Source organism: Sapajus apella, unplaced genomic scaffold (genome assembly GCF_009761245.1).
Source record: "Sapajus apella isolate SASKATOON/1434 unplaced genomic scaffold, GSC_monkey_1.0 scaffold52, whole genome shotgun sequence".
NCBI lineage: Eukaryota > Metazoa > Chordata > Mammalia > Primates > Cebidae > Sapajus > Sapajus apella.
In genome coordinates, this window is record NW_022436992.1 from 12,210,565 (window position 1) to 12,223,141 (window position 12,577).

The following is a 12,577-nucleotide window of genomic DNA, read 5'->3' on the forward strand; positions in this document are numbered from 1 at the left end:
TAGCTATCACTTACTGAATGTTGACCATGTTCCAGATAGTGAGCTAAGTGCTTTACATACATTTATATCCCATGATGCAGGGACATTATTCTCATTTTATATATGAGGAAACTGAGACTCAACGTTATGAAATAACATACCCCAGGTATATAATTTGGAAGTGGTGGATCAAGGTTTGGAAAAAGTTTTCACTCAAGAATCTGTTCTTAAACACTGTGCTAGACTAGGAAATCAGGCCATTGCAGAATTGGTAATGTTGAAGGAGGACAATAATAGTTTTAAAAAAAAAATTTTTTTTTTTTTTTAGATGGAGTCTCACTCTGTGGCCCAGGCTGTAGTGCAGTAGTGTGATCTCGGCTCACTGCAACCTCTGCCTCCCGGGTTCAAGTGATTCTCCTGCCTTAGTCTCCCAAGTAGCTGGGATTGCAGGTGTATGCCACCACGCCTGGCTAATTTTTATATTTTTAGTAGAGACAGGGTTTCATCATGTTGGCTAGGCTGGTCTTGAACTCCTGACTTCAGGCGAACCACCTGCTTCAGCCTCCCAAAGTGCTGGGATTACAGGCATGAGCCATCGCGCCTGGCCCCAGTTAAAAAAATTTTAAACATCATTGTTTAAACAGATCTTTTGACACTAGGTGGATTGTCTACATTGGTGAGGCAAAATGCTGACTATATTAAGGAGTGAATAGAATAATAGTAAAAAGAAGTGACATATAGCATATTTTAAGATAGTTCTGGGTGAGCAGTCCAGAACTGCCTTTTATGTAGGTATGTGTGCAGTATACGAGAAGGAAAAGATAACAGTAGGAGGTAAGATTTTGTGCTTAGCCTTAAATTATAATTTAAATCAGAGGTGTCCAATCTTCTGGCTTCCCTGGGCCACATTGGAAGAAGAATTGTCTTGGGCTAGACATTAAAATACATTAACACTAACAACAGCTGATGAACTAAAAAATTATAATAATTGCAAAAAAATCTCATAATGTGTTAAGTATGTTCACAAATTTGTGTTGGGTTGCATTCAAAGCCGTCCTTGGCCGCATGTGGGCCGCAGGTAGGACAAGCCTGGTTTAGATAGACTGGTTAAAGTTAGATATATACTAGCTTTAAAAGTTTATAATTATGTAATAAATAAGTCCTTATGTAGTAGAAGAATCTTATTGTTAAGGAAAGAAAAAGAAAATTAAAAAACTAGAAAATACATAATTCGATATATGTTTTGGGTAGAATTTTTAGAATTGCAGAAAGAAATAGTTGGCAAAAAAAAAAAAAAAAGTTGGGGGGGTGATAAAAAGCCAAACTTCATTTTCTAAAAATAAAATAAAGCATATCAGATTATTTCTCCCTATGGCCTTTCCACTGCCATCCCTTGAATTGCTAGAGAGTAATCCAAGAAAATGCAGTATAGAAAAAAATGTCTAAACTTTTGCAAGGCATTTAATAAAATATATCTTTGTGGTCAGGATAAAAGATGTTGCTTTTAAAATTACGTTGGTTGAATAGGGCCTGCAATATTCTCAATACCCTGTCCACTGTGGCCTCAGTTGTTTGCTGCATGGTGGGCGTTTCAAAATCCTTCCCTAGGATCTTTCTTATTAGAGCATTTTAGAGCAAGAGGGGCTTGGGAACATGTGAGCCTAGGAATGATTAATTGCCCTTGAGAGAATCTGGTGTGTTGTGGGAAATAAAGCCCAGGTGCCAAGAGAAGGGTAGGGAGCATTTTTGAGGTCCAACTACTCTCCCATCGCTTTCTTTAAATCCAACTTGCTTGGGCAAAAAGATTTTCTGTTTGTGCAAACCAAGAGTCCTGACTCATACAGACAGCTAGATGGATGTTTTCTGTGACTCTTCATTAATACTGGACTTCAGCTCCTGTGAAGGAATATTGGGTTCAGTCCTTTTCAGTCTGAAGATCATTCTCAAAATAGAAGGTAAGTTGAGTTCTGCTCTCTCTGCTGTCTGTCACATTACATTATTCTGTAAGTTTTGGACATGTATTTTTATTACTCCTGTTCTGAAGAGAGTGAAGCTACATTATTTAGTTGGTGCTGATAATCATGTGTTGACTTCTAGTTCAGGCCACAAAGGAAAACCTAGACCTTTGCATTCACGTCTTGTATTAGGTTTCAGGGTCAGAGAATCCCACTGGACCTGGAAGGTGGTGACAGACCATTTTTGCCTGAGTCTAGTAAGGTCTAGCTTTGCCTGGTTTAGCATCCCAATTCAGGTTGGGTAGAGACGGACAAAGGACTTAATATCCATTAAACTGTGCTAGCTAATCCAGTCTGCAATTGCATTTAAGTGCTTTTACATTAATGAATATTAATATTTCTGTATGCTTTTGTGTATTTGTTTTTATTTATATTTTCTAAGAAGGATTCTGTTAAATACAGAAAAGTTTTGGTGGCAACCTGGCTCTCAGATTGACGTTTGGCCAGGTTTGGCCTGGCTCACAGATTCAGCCAGCTACTGTTTATTGAAGGTTTATTGATGGATGGATACTTACAGAGGTTTTCATATACATTATTTACCTTAATCTTCACCAAACACTCTGTAAGGTGGAGGTTATTGTTTCTATATACACATCTGAAAACTTAGATGTGTGAGTACATCTAAGGCAGGTAGTACGTTCCTGAGGTCACAGAACTGAGAATGAAACCCAGATTTTAAGACTTGAAGGAGTTTTCTCAACTGAAGTTCCTTGAGAGAATTAATCTCTAGTGCCCTGAGGGTACCCATTCTACGTATGAACTTTTCCCCTTTCCATAGAATGGTGAGAGATGCATATCATCCTTGGGAGATTTAATAAAATAGCCACAGAAAGGAAGATAATAGTGGAGGGATAGGAATACAAATGTGACAGAAAGGCCAGGCAGAGTGGTTTGGCACATTACTCCCCCACTTTTTAAAAATAAAGTAATAATATAACAGTGTGAATCTACCTTTCTCTTAAAATCGATAACCAAAGATGAGGAATGAATACCGTGAGGAGAATATGGAATGTCTGCATCAAAAAAATGCATCTACAAAATGCTGATGATGACACACTACCAAGTTTATTTCCCAATCCTTGGCTTGTAAAGCACTGCCGTCTAGTATATGCCTAAATATGGATTATTTCATCATAGGACAGGTGCCTCATGATCAGCTTTACTAGGTATTGCAAAACTTTTCCCTGAAGCGTTTATACCAATTTACAGTCCTGCCAAACATGTATGACACTTCCTTTTCCCTCGTTTCTCACCTACACCTGGTATTATCAGACTTTAAATGTTTAAAAATTAATCAGATGGGTGTGAAATAGTATCTAGTACTAATTTTGCCTTTCTTTGACCATCACGAAGGTAGGGCATCTTTTCATGTTTAACATTAGGAATTTCCCATTTGTGCATTTCATGTTCTGTCCATTTTTTCTGTTGTCTTTCTTATTGAGAGGTGTGTGTTTGTTTCAAACTCTTCTGAATACTAATCTTGTGTGGGTTGTATGTGAAGTAGCTATTGTCCGTTAGTCTGAGGGGAGCCAGAATCCAGGTCTTCTTATTCTGTATCCTCTGCAGTCTACCTCTTACTGCTAAACCAGAATAACTGGATGCTTAGAAGGGAAATTAATTCCTGGTAGGTAAAACAGTAGCACGTTGTTAGGTTCATACACTAATTTTTCTTCAAAGTAGTTGGAGAAGTTTCAAAATACATGTTAATACTATTAGGGAATTGGCACTTAGGAATTAAATACTGCGTTTTACTATATATTGTTACCACTGTCTGCTCAGTCATTATAATTTTATAAAATATATTTGAGAAACGGATTGGTTTTTGACAGTAAACAGTGAAAGCCATTTCTGACTGATTTGTATGTTCATGATATGGCCAAAGAGGCAGTATGTTCATGATATGACCAAAGAGGCAGGGTGGTCTGTTTAGATCTCACAATTTCATAATGATGTTGTATTAAAGTTATTTACTCCTCTTCTGCCTCAGCTTCTAGATTTAGTATGTCCTGGATTTCTCTTTCCAAGTCAGAACATCCTCTTTGGATGGACACACCCTTGAATGTGTGCTTTTTTGCTTTTGGTTCTTGTTTGGATCCTTTCTTCCCAATTAAGAACAAGATGCCAGATCTTTTTTTTTTTTTTTTTTTGCTTAAAAAATATGAAAAGAAAAAAGTATAGTAAGACAGAAGATGTTAATAATAGGTAGTATTTCTCTTCATTAGCCACCTCTTGGCTCATTTGCAGTGCTGTGGGTTTTCTGGACAGCCATGCAAACGAGTTTGGTTACCTAGCAACAGAAGCTGGAACTGATGCTGGCTCTGATGCAACAGTGAGTAAGAAACTGCAGTTACAACAAAAGGAGTTTGACACTGTATTGTATTTTCTTAACCTCTATATATTTTATAATTGTAGCTTTAATTTTTAATACATTTCACAAGGGAATAAGCTATGGAAGTTTACTTATCTTACCTCAGTAGTTTATGCTGGAAAATCAGAATGGTAGAAGGGAGCTCAGAAATGTCCAGAAAACAATTGAATGCATTGCTCGTTCATGCTTATTTTCCAAGAGCAGAAAATAAGTTATGATTATGAATGTAGTTAGATTTTGAGTGTAAGAGTGTTTGATTTTTCTTACCCATATAGTAGTGACTAAAGTAAGCCTTTTAAGGAAATACAGGTACACAAAGGGCATCATTGTAAAACTTTGTAGCAAACCCAAGGAAAACTGTTTAAATATTAAACTTTTTTTTGTAATTTCCAGGTAATTGATGTTTACTTTTAATATATATATTAAGGAAAGAATTCAAGAGATTATTTTGTTTGATCTGAGCAGATACTGTAAGATGGTAGCTTATTAAAATTCTGACCTAATATATATACTACCAGATAAAATTGTTTCAGTGTGATCTGTGCTTTGAACTGACCAGCATATCTTCCAGAGTTGTTTAATTTTTCCTAAGGAAAAGGTACTGATAAATTTGTTGAGGGGTGATGGGATTGGGGGAAAAAATAATTAAATGAGTAGGTAGAAACCTGAAGGTTATATTCGGATTTAATGAAATTGATAAATTAGTGAGAGAACTTTCTTAATTAATCTCATTGATTCTTTGCTTATACTGTGCATTTAGACATTTAGAGAGTCATAGGCAGATTCCTGAGTTTGTAATAAATTGTCATCTTCAGAAACCCATTTCTTTATTCATTTGAATGGCTCTTGGGGAAGTAGAATTTGGGAGAGAATACGTCAATCAGCCTTTGAGCCTCTACTCCAGAAGAAGCAGAAAGTAGTACCACATCCAGTGTTCTAGTTGTTATAGACAGCGTAAAGTTATAATAATTTACTTAAAAATACTGATGAACTGTTATAAAATTAGCTCTCAACAAGCAGAATCTGATAAATAGAAATTAAACATGATAATCTTATATAAGCAGTTGTGGTTCTTCAGTGTTAGGTAACAGTCGTTTCATTATGTACATGGATGCTGTTGCTTTAGGATCTAGGTACTTTGTATTGTATCTATTCGGTTTTTGGTTGGGTTTTTGTTTTTTTTTTTGAGATGGAATCTTGCTCTGTTGCCCAGGTTGAAGTGCAGTGGCGTGATCTCAGCTCACTGCAACCTCTGCTTCCCCAGGTTCGAGTGATTCTCCTGCCTCAGCGTCCCGAGTAGCTGGGATCACAGGCATCCGCCACCACACCTGGCTAATTTTGTATTTTTAGTAGAGGCACGGTTTCACCATGTTGGCCAGGCTGGTCTTGAACTCCTGACCTCAGGTGATCCTCCTGCCTTGACCTCCCAAAGTGCTAGGATTACAGGAGTGAGCCATCACCCCCAGCCGTATTACTTCTATTCTTTAGGTTGTGCTTGGCTAAGAAAAATGTCTATGAAAAGAAAATGAATACAATTAAGACTGCAGTACTACTATTGGTTTTTTTGTGTTTGTTTTGTCTTGAGTGATTCCAAACCTTAACATATGTATTCAGTTTTAGGCTATTGATTTGACATCTAAAAATAGAGTAGATAGCTCTTTATCTATCCTATTTTTTTTATTGGGAGAAAAATGTGGTTAATTTTGGAGAAGAGCACTCCTGCATTGTGATTGTAAATAGTGGGTTGTTTGCAGTTGCTGTTGCTGGTTGCTTACTACCTGTTCCTGTATGTCCTGTAAAATAATCCCATGTTGATTGGACTGTATTTAAGCCCTGGTTGACTAGGATTACAACTTTAGTTAAATCTAAATGGCCTTGTCTGGTTAACTTTATATGTTTTTAAAAAGAAATGCAAAACATTTATTAGGGAGCCATGCCTATGAAAGATAAAGCATGCCAAAGTGGAATTAGGCAGGGAAAGCTTTCACACTGTGATGTACATTTGCTCTTCTTTCACTCTTGATGTTTCATGTTCCTTCCAGTGTCATTTTCTTCTGTCTGAAGAACATACTTTAGCAATGCTTTTAGAACAAGCCTGATGGCAGCAAATTCAGTTTTCCTCTGTCTGAGAATTTCTGTATTTCATCTTCATTCCTGAAGGGTATTTTCACTGAATATAGAATTCTAGGATGACAGTTCTTTTCTTTCAGTACTTGACAGATGTCATGCCACTTCTTTCTGGCCCCCATAGTTTCTGTTGAGAAATCTGTAGTCATTCGAATCAAGGTTCCCCTGTAAGTAACATGCCACTTTTCTCTGGCTGCCTGCAAGATTTTTTTTGCTTTATCTTTAGTTTTACCAGTTTGAGTATGAGATGTTTGGGTCAGATTTCTTTGAATTTATGATTTTATCTTTTTTAGAGCTCACTGAGCTTCTAGAATCTGTAGGTTTATGTCTTTTGCTAAACTGGGGAAATACTCTTCAAATATTTTTTCTATATCATACTCTTTCTCTTCTAGTATTCTGATGACACACATTAGATCTTTTGTGATTTTCCCACAGGTCCCTGAGGCTCTGTTCATCTTTTTTTCTGTTGTTCAGATTGGATGATCTCTTTTTTTTTTTGAGATGGAGTCTCGCTTTGTCGCCCTGGCTGGAGTACAGTGGCGCGATCTCAGCTCACTGCAAACTCCACCTCCCACCTTCCAGGTTCAAGTGATTCTCCTGCCTCAGCCTCCTGAGCAGCTGGGATTACAGGCACATGCCACCATGCCCAGCTAATTTTTGTATTTTTAGTAGAGATGGGGTTTTACCATGTTTGTCAGGCTGGTCTCGAACTCCTGACCTTGTTATCCACCCATGTTGGCCTCCCAAAGTGCTGGGATTACAGGTATGAGCAACTACACCCAGCCCAGACTGGATGATTTCTGTTGATCTTCACTGACTTTTGCACTGCCACTTTGCTTCTGCTGTTGAGTCCATACAATGAGTTTTTAATTTTGGTTACTGTATTTTCTTTTTCCTTGCTAAGTCTCTCCCTTTGTTTCAAGAGTGTTTTTATTTTTGTAATAACTGCTCTAAAGTTTTGGACTATTCCAACATCTCTGTCATGTTGGCATTGGTGTCTGTTGATCATCTTTTTCCAGGTGAATTGAGATTTTCTTGATCTTTATATGCCAAGTAATTTTGAAGCATATCTTGGACAGTTGGAATATTGTGTTAATAGTATTCTGGGTCTTGTTTAAGTTCTATGGAGATTGTTGGTATTTTTGTTTTAGCAGGCAATCATCCTGGTTGGATTCAGGCCACAAGTTCTGACCAGTCTTCTCTGGCTTGTAGTTTCAGTGTTAGTTTTTTTCCTAAAACCATTAACAGTTATTTAGATTTGTCCTGTGTGTGTACCACGTGGTAGCCAATCTGGGATCTAGGAACTAGGTCTATTCCCTAGTTCAGTTTTCAAAATCTGTAGTTTGCTGTTTAGAGCCAGGACCATGCATGCATAGCTCAAAGGCAAACCCAAAAGTGTACACAGACCATTCTCTTAACTACTTAGCCATCTCCCCCAACCACTTCTGATCTCAATACTGCACTTGTTGGGTTGTGCCATGGATTCTCATGTTTTTTCTCCTTTTTTCCCCTACCATTACAGACAGTGCTGCAGTGAGCATGCTTTTACAGGTCATTGCATTCCCCTAAAAATATTGCTGTATATAATGTCTAGAAATCAGTTCATTCACTTATTTTATTTTATTCATGGGCACTATTATTAAATCTACTTTTAAAAAATACTCTCTAAAAATACACGTATTTACTTTTCTAATATGACATGTTTTAGAAACGAGCAGTGGAAAAATTCCTTCCTTTGATATGGTATAGATAAATTGTAGTTGGGTACTTATTGAGGGTATCTCAGACCGAAATGAAGACCATTTTTTTTCTATTAAGTGGAGTGAAAATTATTTGTGATTTTCTTTCTGTTTTTTTCCCCCAGAATTTTGATTCTGACATTAGCAGTGTGGGAATAGATGGCTGCTGGCAGGCAGACAGCCAAAGACTTCTCAATGAGGTGATGGTGGAGCACTTCTTTCGACAAGGAATGCTGGATGTAGCTGAGGAGCTCTGTCAGGTAACAGTGTGCCAACTGGGAGGATATGAAAAAGAAGGAGACTCCTTGAAGTTTACAGTATTTGCAGGGTGGGGTTTTGAGCCTTCCTCTAGCTATGGATAGATTTTTAATATTTTAATTATTAGAGATGACCTCATTTTACTAGGAATTTTTGGGGGAATTTTTAAGTGACAAAAATACAGTTCTAGAACTTGTCCAAATTATTCTTCTCTTGTTCCTGTCCTAGAAGGTTAGTCCCGGGTCATGAATCAGAGGGCTCAGAAGTGATCCTTTCTTCATTTCCCTTTTTGATAGAGAAAGTTAGTATAGCAGACAAGAGGAAAAAGACAAAAACATTGATGTTTGTTCTTCTGATCTAGCCCAGCTTAAACAATTTTATCAAATAGATTTCCAACTAAAATTTTACTTTGCGTTAGCAGCATTTGTCTTTTATTTCTATCACACATGAGCTTAGGGCTCTAGAATAGTTTACCAATACCATGTAGTCATAATAGTAGCAGCTGCCATATATTGAGTGCTTACCTTAAGCCAAGCCCTGCCTTTATTCCTTGCTGCAGTCCCATGAAGTACAAATTATTTTTCCATCCTACAGATGAAAAATCTAAGGTCTAGAGAAGTAAGTAACTTGCCCAAGGCCTTAACAGGTGCTTTGTGAAAGAACTTGGGATTCAGGCCCCTATTCATGTGTCTTCACACTCTGTTCTAAGCCACCATGTGCTGTTGCATTTTTATTTAGAAAAATGAAGGACCAAAAGGATTAAAAAATTTAAAATTAGTCTATAAACCAAACCTCTAATCTAAGGCTTTTCTATTTTAAACAATTCAAATAAATGATAACTCAGGTCTTTCTCTGTACCTTACAGGGCTTTTGTGTGTGTGTCCATATAATGTCCTGCAGTAAACCATCATTGAAGATAGTTTGCTTTTAAGTAACAAAAGACCCACAATCATAGTGGCTTAAGCAAAAGTGAAGTTTTTTTTCTTGCACAGAAATAGGTAGTAAGACGTCCACAGCATGTTTGGTATCTCTGCTTCGTGAAACTCTTAGGGACTTAGCACCTTGTAACTCTGTTATTCCCAGGGTGTTTCCTATCCTCAGGGTCCAGAAGAGCAGCCAAAGCTCCAGCCACACCTTTGTATCCCAGGAAGGGGCAGAGTGCACGTTTACATTTCATTGGTCAGAACTTTGTCTTACAAAGCCATACCCAGCTTTAATCCATTTGCTTATGTACCCTACTGAAATTTGGGGATTCTGCTGTGGAAAAGAGGGGAAGAATGGTACTAGGGGGCAGTCATCAGTCTCTAGGAAATTATCTTTAATGGTTTGCCCCATATTTTACAATCTAGAATATACTTTTACCACTATCTCCTTACCCTGATTGCTACTAACAAAAGTTCTTTCTGTTTTTTTCAGGAATCTGGTCTTTCTGTAGACCCAAGTCAGAAAGAACCATTTGTGGAGTTAAATAGAATATTAGAGGCATTAAAGGTCAGAGTTCTGAGACCTGCTCTCGAGTGAGTATTGAGTTTGCTTTCTTTTGAGTACTTTGAGAACTCTCTGTAAGAAAACTCAATGAGAAAACACATTAGAGATTTGTAGATACATTTATCTCACTTGTGGTAGACTTCAGAAAAATCAAAGGAGAATTATTTATTTTAGTTAAGTGAAATATGGAGGGGATGCAATATGAGAAAGCTTATTTCACTTACCAGTTGGTCTAAATTCCCATGAGAGAAAAGGATTTTCTGTTTCCAGGCTAAACCACCACTTTGTGTGGGCTGCCACTATAACAAGCACTATTGTTCAGGCAGTGCAAGTTTGATATTTAAGCTTCCATTAATGTGCTGGGTTTTGTGCTAGCATTCTAAGAAATAATTGGTTATCGAAACTAGTGGTATGCATGAAGAGAACAAATATTTTTATAAAGGCACTCAGTTCTTAATTACTGTGGATTTTGGTAATTGACTATGACCCTCTCATTGATAAGAATTATCTGAAATTACTGAGTAAGCTATGATAAATATTCTAGAGCAGGGTCAGAAAGCTTTTCCAAGTAGTAAATACTTGAGGTTTTGCAGTCCACATAAGGTCTCTGTCGCATATGCTTCGCTTTATTTTATAACCCTTTAAAAATTTAGAAACCCATTCTTGTCCATCTGCTGTACAAAACAGGCAGCAAGCTGTATTTGGCCTGTGCCATAGTTTGCTGACCCCAGTCCTAAAGTTTTTTAATGTGAGGATTAGCAGGTTGTTTGTAATAAATAGCTCGTAAAATAAAGGGAAGACACTAGATGATAGAAGCAGTGATTTGTTGTGAGGTTATAGCTTTAGAATCCTGGTATTTTAAAACCAGAAAAATTTGCCATCAGTGTTATGGGTTTAGTTGGGAAGTTGACTTTTATAAAATGCACATTTTTTTTGTTAAAATTTAGTTCCACTAACCCATTTAATTCTTTATAGCTTAGTTTTTTGTTTCTGATCATTTCTCAGTTGTTTTGTTTTGTTTTGTTTTGTTGTTTGAGACAGGGTCTCACCGTCACCCAGGCTGGAATGCAGTGGCATAATCACAGCTCACTACAGCCCCAACCCCCTGGGCTCAGGCGATCCACCTTAGCCTCCTGAGTAGCTGGACTGCAGGACTGTGCCATTATGCCTGGCTAAATTTTAAAATTTTTCTTTTGCAGCGACAAGGCTGTTTTCGAACTATGTTACTCAGGCTGGTTTCGAACTCCTGGGCCCAAGTGATTCTCCCACCTTGGTTTCCCAAAGTGCTGGAATTACAAGCTTGAGCCACTGTACATGTCCGTTTCTTAGTTCTGAGAAAATTTTATATAGTTCTAAAACCAGCCCAGATGACTAGATAGAAATTCCTTTGTAAATTTATACAAAATTCCTCTATAAATTTTAGTAGATCTCGCTTAAGAATTGTACCACTGTGTAAGATGCATGAGTTTGTTTAAGCAAGTTTTAGATTGTGACATATCTGGAAGATAAATTCAACCAATTACCTCTAATACCTCTTAAACAAAATATGGCAACAACCACTTCTGTTTTTTTGTTTTGTTTTGTTTTAAAGAGACAGGGTCTCACTCTGTGTCCCAGGCTAGAGTCCAGTGGGGTGATCAAAGCTCACTGTAACCTCTCAAACTCTTGGGCTTAAGTAATCCTCCTGCCTTGGCCTCCTGAGTAGCTAAGACTACTGGTGCATACCACCACACCTGGCTAATTTTTAAATATTTTATAGAGACAGGGTTTTTCTGTGTTGCTCAGGCTGGTCTCTAACTCCTGACCTCAGCTTCCCAAAGTACTGGGATTATAGGCATGAGCCAGTGTACCTGAGAAAGCCTACTTAGAAACATGTAATGGGTTTCCCAGTTGTTTTACAGTGATTAGGAAATAATATTTGGGTTGTTATTCAAGGTAATATGTGTTACTTTGAATATGCGTTACCTTATCTATGCTTTTTTTAGTTTTTTTTTTTTTTAAATTAAACTGTTATATATGTGCTAGTCATGTACATACTACGACTGTGTATATAGTTACTGGCACATAGTATTTGCCAACATAGTCTTCAGAGTACTCCAGACTTTTCCTATGACCGTTTTTAACTTTGTGCATATATATGTTTCTTGTCGATAAGCCTGTTACATATATTGAGTATTTCTATACGTTTTGTCTATTATTTGTAGGCTTAAGACAATTTCTCTCAGGCAAAGAGAGGACTTGTGCCATGCACTTAGTGGTAACAGTGGGAATTTCCATAAGTAAACATTTTCTCATTTCATGTTTCTGGGAATATTGTTTAATATTAGCATGAGGCAATGTAGTGGTAATTATAGTTAACTCTTCTTGAGTGGTTATTATATGCCTAGCATTGTTCTAAGCATTTTTATATGTCTTAACCTGTTTAACCTTCATATTAGCTCTATGAAGTAAGTCATCTTATAGAGAAGGAATTAAGGCCTAGGAGATGCTCTGTGAAAAAAAGTCAAAAGATTATGTGACAAATGCCTCAGTTAACAGTTCCCCAATGTTCTCATTTGAGATTCACTTTAACTTCTTAAATGTATCATCAAGCCTGGTGGAGT

General features: G+C 37.2%; 1 protein-coding gene across 5 annotated transcripts in view; it reads left to right on the plus strand.

The window, feature by feature from the left end:
* RMND5A (required for meiotic nuclear division 5 homolog A) overlaps positions 1-12,577 on the plus strand; it is a 73,638-nt gene that overhangs the window by 27,492 nt on the left and 33,569 nt on the right. For all 5 annotated transcript variants that reach the window (XR_004258311.1, XM_032243613.1, XM_032243610.1 and 2 more), the window contains exons 3-4: positions 8,354-8,488; positions 9,903-10,003. Coding sequence is in view for 4 of the 5 variants with exons in the window: in XM_032243613.1 (XP_032099504.1) it covers positions 8,354-8,488; positions 9,903-10,003 (236 nt within the window). In the remaining variant the exon portion in view is untranslated. The remainder of the gene's footprint in view (positions 1-8,353; positions 8,489-9,902; positions 10,004-12,577) is intronic.